Source organism: Bradysia coprophila, unplaced genomic scaffold (genome assembly GCF_014529535.1).
Source record: "Bradysia coprophila strain Holo2 unplaced genomic scaffold, BU_Bcop_v1 contig_70, whole genome shotgun sequence".
NCBI lineage: Eukaryota > Metazoa > Arthropoda > Insecta > Diptera > Sciaridae > Bradysia > Bradysia coprophila.
In genome coordinates, this window is record NW_023503941.1 from 5,218,104 (window position 1) to 5,229,674 (window position 11,571).

Below are 11,571 nucleotides of genomic sequence, written 5' to 3' on the forward strand. Positions count from 1 at the left end.
ACATTGCAGGTATCTACAGAGACGAATGCCACGCATTCGCAGCCAATTTCTGTTGCTGTTGCTGCAAGTGTTGCTTTTGTTCTGGGCGTGCGTGTGCTCCGTGTCGCGTATAACAGATCATCGACATCATTGGTGGGATGTGTTGGCCGGATCAGCATTGGGAGTTTTTTTCGCTGTAATGACGGTAAGTCTGGTGCAGTGCGGTTCAAGTCATCTCGCCTTCCGATATCTGAATCACAATATTTCAAAGCCGAAACACCGTATCGCATTGCTTATGAGCTTTGGAGAGATTTCGAAGCTTTAAGCTTCTTTGGTATTCCAATGAAAAAGTGAAAGATTTCACTTGAATACAAAGGAAGCTTAAAGCTCTCGAAAGCTCCTTAACAGCACAGCATGCACATCTGGTTTTGTTGTTCTATTTCTACTCCTTGCCAAATATCACTTCCACTTTCGGACTTGAAACTCATCTAAAAACCAGAACCGAACTTTGACTAAATGGGGTGGGTGCACCAGTCTCCGGACATATACCGGTTGGTGCTTTCATTGATAAACTCTTTTATGAATGAAATAACAATTAGGTCTCCGACTACTAGTTCATGGGCTGGTGCTGAGACTTGTGCTGGTGCTGAGACTTGTGCTGGCAGCACTACAAAACTTAGGTTTCAACTGAACTTTTGTCCCAAGCTTTCTTTGACTCTGAGTTTCGTCAGATAAATATTTCGCTTCGCTTTCCACGTTTAGCTTTCATTCCATATCTGGTGCTCGTCCATGCCGGTCATTCCCGCTTTAATCGTAATTTTTTCCTCTCCCAATTTCAGTGCATTTTCCTGTGTAGAGACTTCAAGCGAAAATCACGCGCTCAGGAAGTTATTCTTAACGGTAATGGTGACGCACGGCACACAAGCGTACGGCGATTGCTGTCGGATAACAGTGTCAAGGATGAAGTTACAATGAATCATGTAGTCGTAACCTGATTCCTGAGTTATTTAAGTATTTGAACTTTTCTACTTATTTAGTCAAAATGAATGGGAGAGAGAGAGAGAGAGAGAGAGAATGTAGATTTTTGTGTGGATGGGTGAGTGTGAGAGACAGTGAATGTGCGATTAAGATTTAATTTATTTATAACTCAGAGAAATGCTAGGTTCCCAGCACTGCAAGCGATAGAACATGTACAGTACGTATGATGGGAGAAAAGAGAACAGCGAATTGTGTCAATTCTCTCAATTAGTGAGAGAACCCAGATGTCATTCACGCGTTTGATCTCATGCATTGCTGACCACTTGTAGCATTTCTCTGCTTATAGCTCTGATGGTATTTCTATGTTGGGATTTAGCATTTTAATAATTTTAGTATTTATTTTACCTGGTAGCTGTAAACTCAATTAAATTTTATCGTTGAACTGTATAGAGACTGGACAATCCATATAAAGTTCACACAAAATGTGTGTAACGGATTGGAATGATCCAGTTTCGTTGGAGTAGTTAGTTCGACAGATTTTAAGAGCAATGAGTGAATTTAGCTAAGACACAAACCGAAATATTTGAAAATTAAAAAAATTCGGTCGAAAAACGGTTTACTTAAGCGGAGGAGGCCACGGTTTATTTTTGGGATTTTTTTTGAAAATCTTGAAAAATTCAGAAGACACTCCGAATAATTCGGAGGAAACTCCGAATAATTCGGAAAAAATTCTGAAAAGATGGCTAAGACTACGAAAAACCTGAAATTTTTTCTAAGATTTTCGGAATTTGACTGGAAATCGATACTTTATAACGATCCATAGTCAAACTGAAATGGATTTCGAAATCTTTTAAACTTGTGTTGAATGACACTTTTGCGTCCAAGCTCAACGAATGATCGCTCTTAAGTGATGTCGAACAATTTGGATATGACTTGCATTCGATAGCAATAACTATTTTAGTATTCAATTGTGTCTGTGTGTTTGTGAATTAATTTCCATGTACTGAGTGTGTACGGTTGGGCTGTACTTGGTTTCAATGATGAAACGGTTACTCTTTTATTGTAAGATTTTAAATTATCGAAAATAAATTTACGAATCGGCATTCGTTTGAGTCGAAGCCTCCTTTGTGGTTTCATTTGACAAACGATCTGGATGTGAAATGGATTCAAGGAGCGATTGCGGATCAGCTGGACTAAAAACTGTTTATCGACGAAAGTTGGAATTTCCTATTTCTTCCCGAGGTGAGCTCATAATTTGTAATCTGTGCGTGGCGTGTATAATCAAAACAAAGTTGCAAAGAGAAAAACTTTTGTTCACCCAATGAGAAAGCAATAATTTTATCACCTGATCTGTCAACAAAACGTCATCTTGTCACCACATTTGAGTGGAGAAAATAAGGTCATTCACGCCGTACGGAAAAGTATTTTGGCTTACCGGTTTTCTCCACGAAACAAAAAACTTCAATTCAATCAACGCACTTCAAGCAAAAGTGATCATAGTCAAAAAGATGAAAAGTAGAGTTTTTGTGTGAATTTTGTTGATTCGAGGCGAAGCCGAGGTCAATAAACACAGAAAAGCAAGACTTTTCATTTGTATCCCGAGTTATGTAATGGATTGTACATGCTGAGGACATCGAAAGTAGTGCTTGAAACATGAAAAGTATGGTTTTCGACGCATGTAGCATGTAAATAACTATTTCATGCCACGGGACAAAATAACAAAAATTTTGTCTCGTAATTTGGTCCCTTTGCATTAAAAGTTGTACCTGTTGTGGACGGTTAATTATATGCACTTTCGTTTGTCGTTTGGCATATGCACTTTCGTTTGTCGTTTGGCTCGCAACTTGAGGTACTACAGCAGAAACACGTTAAATAGAATTGTTACATGGTTCATAATAAACCATTCGTGCACACACCTCTTTAATACAAGACTTGTTGATCGGACGCTATGTAATGTTCAAAAGACCGCTTTAATGTTTTGCAATTTTCATCGAAAAATTGACTTGCTCATTGTTTCTCCGCAAAGTGTGTCTTGTTTGACTTGATGTTGATTACTACTCATGCTATCGTATTCACCAAATTCATACAATTCTATAGAAACCGTTAGCGGACGCTACGTTAAAACGAAATGGGACGCCACACTTGGGTTCCGAACTTTTTGTGAGTCGCCAAAGAATTGCGTTGGATCTGGCTGCTTCAAATTTCATTAAGCAAATTTATCGTTGAGCTGAGTAGAGACCAGAGATGGGCCCGTAATATTACCCGGTAATATTACGTAAAATTACGTAATATTACCCGAAGCTCGGTAATATTGGTAATTTAAAGCATCGGTAATATTACGTAATATTACCAAAAATCAGAAAACATATTGTAAATTTTAATCATTTTCAACAAAAATTACTCGTTTTTAGCAAATTCAAGTGTATTTTATCGTATAATTTTGTTTTAGTTAGGCCTAGTTCAGCCTAGTTAAACAACTTGTTCAAAAACAGTCGAGTAGTATACACATTTGAATGAGCTTCAACCGAAATTGATAATTAAAAGAGCGTGGATTTTTACGATTTCTCTCAGAGTTGTCATTGAATGACGCCGTCGGCAACTCGGTCTTCTGTCACTTCATAAGGACACGGGCTTAGATCGAAAACTGAAATTTGTTAGCAAATGAAATTTCATTTCAAATTTCGTATCCTAAAAGACCGAGTTTCCGGCACTGCCATCGTTGAATATTGTGGTAGCGACATACAATCTAGCGTGATAACGTAACACAAGTGCTTCCAAGTCTTTCGACTCGTGTACCCCTTCTTCAACTAGCCGAATACGAGTTTGGTTATCTGAATAGTCGAAACAAACATTTGGAAACATCTACGCAAGAAGTAAGATTCCACATTCTTGTTCAGTCAAACTATACTTTACTCAACAAAGCTCAAAGTGACGCATGTAATAGTAGTTTACATTCCATGCTGAGAAAGTAATTCTTTTATGTGATAAAGGTGTTTTCCAGCAACAAGCTCCGGTTACTGTCTTTTTGTCAAATGTAGAGTCAATCAAACAAGTTGCTCAAAAACACACGAGTGAGTTTCCGAGTATCACAAAGTTTTTTCATAAGCAATCAATTATGTAGCAGTATCGAAGGTACTGGTTTACCGTGTGACACATGCGAAAGTTGAGTTTCCACCGTATAAAGGATAATTTTCGCAAAGGACATATTGCTGAATAATATTCAACTTTCGCATGAGTCTGATAGTAAAATATCGAATTGTTACAATTTTGTATTGGTAAATTACGTAATATTACCGAAACATCGGTAATATTGGTAATTTAAGATTTCGGTAATATTACCCAATGTTACGTAATATTACCGACAATAAATAAATTACCGGTAATTTCCCATCTCTGGTAGAGACTGTACAAACCCATATAAAATAGTATGTGTAAAGGATTGGAATGATCCGGTCTCGTTGGAATAGTCGAGGGAAAAGTCAGTTGGACAGATTTTAATGATTGAATTTAGCTATGACACAAACCGAATTATTTGAAAATAAAAAAATCGGTCGAAAAACTCTTTACTTAATCGAAGGAGGCAATTAGCCACGGTTTATTTTTTGGAGTTTTTTTTTCTGAAAATTCGGAGAAAAATTCAGAAATTCCCAAAAACTGATATTTTTTTCTGAGCATTTTCCGAATTTTTGGTGAGTTATAACAAGTGGTAGCTCCATAGGCACCATCAGTTTTTTTTTTGAACTGAAATGAGCTACGGTTTATCAGTTATTCAGTTATTCAGCAAATAAGTAAATTGAGCCATCAGCTTTGGGTCGAGACTCCAATATTTCTCAGAAAATTTTGTGGTATCGAGTGTTGAGAACATAAAATTTCTTTATTATTGGCATAAAGCGTGACAATGAAGAACACAATCAGTTTACAATTCACAAATTTTATTTACAAATCCTCCCTGCGTTCGTTTATACATTCAAGACAGAAATATTGTTTTACAAAAATTTGATTAAACCGTTAGTCGTTGAGACGCTGGCAATTTGTCAAAGAATGGATGCGTCAATGCCTCCTTCAATGTAATTCTCTTCGCCGGTTCGTAAGCCAACATTTTCTCCATCAAGTCAATTAAGTCGTCATCGATTTCCGACTTTATTGAAGTCCGCAACGGTTGATGACAATGTACCTCTAACGGTCGCTGAGTCCAATCGAAGTTTAACTTACCATTCGGAAAGTACTTATGCTCGCCGGCTACAGGAAATTCACCCAGAATTCTTTCCATTATCGCCAAATGTTCCAAATCGTCATCGTCTGTATTGAATAGCAGGTTTCCGGTGTGTAATTCGTAAAGAATGCAACCGATCGACCACACATCGACTGGATGGCTCCAATTATTTTTCAGCACGACTTCAGGTGCACGATAACACCGATTACTGATGGTGTATGACTGAGGTAATTCGTCATCTTCAGCACAGCCCAAATCGATCAAACGAATGTCCGTTCGGTTAACCGACCGAATATTCATTTTCTTCTCCGGATGATACTCCTTCGTGTAGCTCGAATCCACAAACAGAATATTGTCCGTCTTCAGGTCGGTGTGTATGATCCCTTGTTGATGTAAAAAGTTCACTGCATGGCACAGCTGGTAGGCCATGTGCCGCACTTGATCCATCGGGAACGGTACGAATTCGTTGAGTTCGAGGAAATGGTAGACATCGGATCCAAGTATGTCGAATGTAATGCAGTAGTGTCCGTGCCATAAAAATGCATCTCGCATTTTGGCACATAGGCTGGTGTCGTCCGGATCGCGTCGTGCAATATAACCCAAAAACATGATTTCTCTCTTTGCCGCCTTCCTGCAACTTGACTTATTTCTGCTCACTTTCAATGCAACTGTTGACTCCGTTTTGGTGTCCGTGACTTCCACCACCCGGCTGAAGGAGCCTTTGCCCAGTTTTCTCACAATTCGATATCTATCGGTTATGGTTGCACCCGGTTCACAGATGAGATGGCCATGTCGGTCTACGCTTGGACTCGGTTCAGTTTCGGTACACGTTTGGTTTGACATTTTGTTGTGTTGCTGATTTTTGTTAATTTTTTGGAAATTAAAATTTGCTCTAGAACTTCACCACTGGGTTGCTACGTTAATTGTCTGAGGTCGGTTTGTTACTGACAAGTTATGTACCTTTTGGGACCTTTTCAACTCGGTTCTTCTTTTTCCATAAAACAAAGATGAAACAAAAACTACAAGCTATGACAGTCAAAGAGACTCATTGGATGGCTGTTGAATACACCCATCATTAGTTCTTGTATGTAGATAAACATAATTGTATAGTTCGTAAAGTGTTAGACGAACAGCAAAGAAAAATGCGGAAAAAACTGAAAAATCAATTAGCACAGCTTATAGCAATAAAACTTTGTTGGTGCACATGACTCACTTGCAAATTGTAATGAAATTAACAACATTTTGTCATTTATGTTTGCGAATATGAATCCTTTCGTTGACAATTTACACACCTAACTTATTTTGGAATTTTTCAATATCTTCGGATGAGATCGATGAAACTAAGTTTTTCTTTCGTCAGAATTCAATTTGATCATTTTTGCACGGTGCTGCAAGTATAGGGTAATTTTGCAATCAATTCATTCGAAATAGCAACGCACTTCAAGCATGAGTGGTACTCCAAATAGAGTACTAAAACAAATTTTTGCGCTGTAAAAAAATCTGGAAAAATTTGTCATACAAAATAGTACTCTATTTGGCAGCTGGCACTGGAAGCACTTTTGCGTTGGATAATACGAATTAACAAATAAGAATGTGTGTTTATAACGGTAATTATAGATTGGAGTTGATGCTGCCTAATGACGAGTGAGGAGGTTTGCACGTACAGCTAGCGATTTTCTTTGTGGGAGATGCGGGAAAACAGGAAAAGTATAAACTTCAAAAACCTTTAAACACTCAATGTGTGACAACAGCTTTTGTGCCACCGAGAATTGAAATACGACTCTTTTCAGCACTCATTTTAGTGTTATAAGGTGACTTATTTCAGCACCCGTTTGATGTGATATTACAACACTCAAACCAGTGTTGATATGGAATTTGTATGAGTTGTTACAGCATTCGTTTGAGAAAATGCAAAGCAATGTGATCGATCAAGTTTGTAGAGTGATTGTTTACAATGAAAATTATGATTTTTTGTGCTCTTGTCTATTTCAATTCTCGGTTGGCACAAAGCATGATGTGTTACACGTATTGTAATGTTGTACAATACTTGTAACACAACATACTATTACGTCGTTAACTATTTACAAAAATAATTTCCTCTGAAGATTTACGTAAGAAAATTGCAATAAAAAGGAAATTCGCTGTTTTCCTGACTATTGGCTACTGATCCACAAACTCTATTTTTAAAGGTCATAGAATTTCTGATTGGTCTCGTCAATATCTATATTATTTGACACATAGCATATCAATCTTGAGCAGGTTCTTCTGAAGTTATCCGATGAAAACTGAAGAAAACAAACAAAAACACGCAAAACAGGCTGTGTATACTTTTCCTCTTTTCCCGCACCTCCCAAAAAGCCAAATCGTACAGGTGTACGTTTAGTCTCGGCACTTTTATAACTTATGGGCCGTCCATAAACGACGTCCGCTATTTTTCTGGAATTTTAGACCCCCCTCCCCCCTTGTCCGCACTTTTCCACTACACAAATGTATGGCGGTCACACTTTGGCGAACCTCCCCTCACCCCCATAGTGCGGACGTCCTTTATGGATGGCCCCAATTTGTGCATTTTCTCTGTAGATGAAAACTAATAATTTGTTCTCGATCTTCTAAAATTTATTGCCATACGTAGGCATTCGAAGACTTTCAACCTTTCAATCAAGTATTTTGGTAAACTATGCCAAACCGTGCCGGCATAAGTAAGAACCGGCCTCAATATGGTTACATAGACTTTAACCTTCAATTCCTGTGGGATACCATTATTCACTTTCATGATAGAATACGGTTTATGCGAATCGGTGTTAGCTTTCAGAAGCATCCAATTCACATGTTCGTTGTGTCTCAGGTTGGGTCGAACGTAGTAACCCAAAAACGATGAGCTCAAGGTTGCCTAGGTGTTACCCATCTATTAGAAAGACTCCGAGAGTGCCTCAGGGTGGAGTGCTGTCTCCATTGCTGTTTCTGGTGTTCATTAACGATTTATACGATCTGACTGTTAAATCGTGTCCGTTCGGTTTGTAGATGATACTAACTTGTTCGAATCGAGTAGCCGTGTTGGCAGAGTACTTTCGGCTAAACAAGATGACTCTGAATTCGGGTAAAACGAGAACTTGTAAAGTGTCGAGAACTGACGCTGGATGAGTTTATTCGGTGGATGTTCATTTCAGTAACATGGCGCCTGTTATCTCTGATCGGATAGGGTTTCTTAAGAGGCTGCTTTTTTCCGAAGAAGGTCCTAAGACTTATCTATTTTTCCAGAGTGCACTGTCATTTGACTTACCTTGTTGGGATTTGGGAATCAGCCCGTAGGTCGGCTATCGATGAGCTCCAAGTATTGCAGAAAAGGGCTTTGAAGGCAGCCCATAAATTACCCATTCTCATTCGATATTCTGCCGATTCATTATTTGAGAGAGTTTCCTTCTGTACTATCGGTACTATCCGGTGAGAACACACCTGTTGTGTGAATGAGGCGAAATTTACTCTCGAGTTATGTGAAAAATACACTTAGGGCCGAGTAGTGTTTCACTTCTTTCTAACTAACGGTCCGCTCAACGGCTCAACCGATTTTTTTCCTAGATTGGTACCGACAATACCTATCGTTTGGCGTGTCATTTACATTTCCATCGTTTATTTTGCTGTAGATACACTCAAAGGAACTTAAAACACTTAGGCGGTTCTAACTCACGAAGGACCCTAATATGTCCATCTTCGAACTGAACCTCACTATTTCGACTATCTTTCGGGGGAAATTTTGAAATCGCATTTGATTTACTCAAGATATCGACGTGACAGACACACAAAGATAGGCAAACACTTTGTCCTTACCGTCTGCTTCGAATTACATCAATTACACACGGCATCGTAATCCTATGAGCTCCTTCGTACGGGGCTAAAAGAAGTCCAAGTAAAACTAACTTTTTTCTCAAATATTATTCATTCGACAAAAGTTAAGTGAGTTTATTGCATGTTAAATGAATCTGAAGTGAAAGCCTTGGCACTGAATCGTGCGCGGCCAGATGATTATGATGATGATGGTGAATTGAATCTGTTGATTCAAGACGACATTTTCAGTAGATCTTTGTAGCACAGAATGCCACAAGCATCAATGTCAGTACGTACATCCCTTCCAGCGATCCAGCACTGCTGCAAAATGACGCTGATACAAAATATCGTGCCTTCCCCTTGGTCAATCTTAAAAGTTCACTTTCTCTCATAGCTTTCGACAGTTTTAAATTGCTGGAGACTGAGAACTTCCAATGCGATCGAATAATCGAAAAATCGACCCTTTTCGTAGGCGTGCCGTACACCAGTTTGCTTAGAGTTCGGCCCTTGGACGCTTCCAAGCTAACAAATTCTTTCTCGAATTCATTCCTTTTGTTTTCGATGATTTCGGTGCAGTTGATCGACTCTGTGTCACTTGTGTCAGTTTGGTGTGGAATCAATTCGTTGCCATCTGAGAACCGAGTTCAAAAGTTTATTTTGGGCAACGTATTTCGCTGAACAATAATTGAGTTAATCGTTTTTCGGGTATCAGTCCTCAATGGCCCAATATCGCACTGAAGATCGAAATGAACGCTTTGCTGTTCACTTCCACCTTTCGGACTTGAAACTCATCTAAAAACCAGAACCGAACTTGACTAAAATGAGGTGGGTGCACCAGTCTCCGGACATATACCGGTTGTGCTTTCATTGTTAAACTCTTTATGAATGAAATAACAATAGGTCTCCGACTACTACTTCATGGCTGGGTGCTGAGACTTGTGCTGGCAGCACTACAAAACCTTAGGTTCAAGCTTTCTTTGACTCAGAGTTTCGTCAGATAAATATTTCCACGTTTAGCTTTCATTCCATAATCTGGTGCTCGTCCATGCCTGTCATTCCCCTTTAATCGTAATTTTTTCCGTCTCCCAATTTTCAGTGCATTTTCCTGTGTAGAGACTTCAAGCGAAAATCACGCGCTCAGGAAGTTATTCTTAACGGTAATGGTGACGCACGGCACACAAGCGTACGGCGATTGCTGTCGGATAACAGTGTCAAGGATGAAGTTACTATGAATCATGTAGTCGTAACCTGATTCCTGAGTTATTTAAGTATTTGAACTTTTCTACTTATTTAGTCAAAATGAATGGGAGAGAGAATGTAGATTTTTGTGTGGATGGGTGAGTGTGAGAGGCAGTGAATGTGCGATTAAGATTTAGTTTATTTATAACTCAGAGAAATGCTAGGTTCCAGCACTGCAAGCGATAGAACATGTACAGTGCGTATGATGGGAGAAAAGGAGAACAGCGAATTGTGTCAATTCTCTCAATTAATGAGAGAGCCCAGATGTCATTCACGCGTTTGATCTCATGCATTGCTGACCACTTGTAGCATTTCTCTGCTTATAGCTCTGATGGTATTTCTATGTTGGGATTTAGCATTTTAATAATTTAGTATTTATTTTACCTGGTAGCTGTAAACTCAATTAAATTTTATGGTTGAACTGTGTAGAGACTGGACAATCCATATAAAGTTCACACAAAATGTGTGTAACGGATTGGAATGATCCAGTTTCGTTGGAGTAGTTAGTTCGACAGATTTTAAGAGCAATGATTGAATTTAGCTAAGACACAAACCGAAATATTTGAAAATTAAAAAAATTCGGTCGAAAAACGGTTTACTTAAGCGGAGGAGGCCACGGTTTATTTTTGGGATTTTTTTTGAAAATCTTGAAAAATTCGGAAGACACTCCGAATAATTCGGAGGAAACTCCGAATAATTCGGAAAAATTCTGAAAAGATGGCCAAGACTACGAAAAACCTGAAATTTTTTCTAAGATTTTCGGAATTTGACTGGAAATCGATACTTTATAACGATCCATAGTCAAACTGAAATGGATTTCGAAATCTTTTAAACTTGTGTTGAATGACACTTTTGCGTCCAAGCTCAACGAATGATCGCTCTTAAGTGATGTCGAACAATTTGGATATGACTTGCATTCGATAGCAATAACTATTTTAGTATTCAATTGTGTCTGCGTGTTTGTGAATTAATTTCCATGTACTGAGTGTGTACGGTTGGGCTGTACTTGGTTTCAATGATGAAACGGTTACTCTTTTATTGTAAGATTTTAAATTATCGAAAATAAATTTACGAATCGGCATTCGTTTGAGTCGAAGCCTCCTTTGTGGTTTCATTTGACAAACGATCTGGATGTGAAATGGATTCAAGGAGCGATTGCGGATCAGCTGGACTAAAACTGTTTATCGACGAAAGTTGGAATTTCCTATTTCTTCCCGAGGTGAGCTCATAATTTGTAATCTGTGCGTGGCGTGTATAATCAAAACAAAGTTGCAAAGAGAAAAACTTTGTTCACCCAATGAGAAAGCAATAATTTTATCACCTGATCTGTCAACAAAACG

General features: G+C 38.6%; 2 protein-coding genes across 6 annotated transcripts in view; one reads left to right on the plus strand and one right to left on the minus strand.

Annotated features, from left to right (window-relative positions):
• LOC119083873 (phospholipid phosphatase homolog 1.2 homolog) overlaps positions 1-2,078 on the plus strand; it is a 43,168-nt gene extending 41,090 nt beyond the window's left edge. For all 5 annotated transcript variants that reach the window (XM_037193682.1, XM_037193683.1, XM_037193684.1 and 2 more), the window contains 2 exons: positions 10-184; positions 819-2,078. In XM_037193682.1, the coding sequence (XP_037049577.1) occupies positions 10-184; positions 819-974 (331 nt within the window). In that variant the 3' untranslated portion in view covers positions 975-2,078. The remainder of the gene's footprint in view (positions 1-9; positions 185-818) is intronic.
• A 2,879-nt stretch (positions 2,079-4,957) lies between these two features.
• Positions 4,958-5,470, minus strand: LOC119083937 (dual specificity protein kinase CLK2-like). The gene has a single exon (XM_037193751.1). The coding sequence runs from the start codon at positions 5,468-5,470 to the stop codon at positions 4,958-4,960; it is 513 nt and encodes a 170-aa protein (XP_037049646.1).
• Between the last annotated feature and the right edge of the window lie 6,101 nt (positions 5,471-11,571).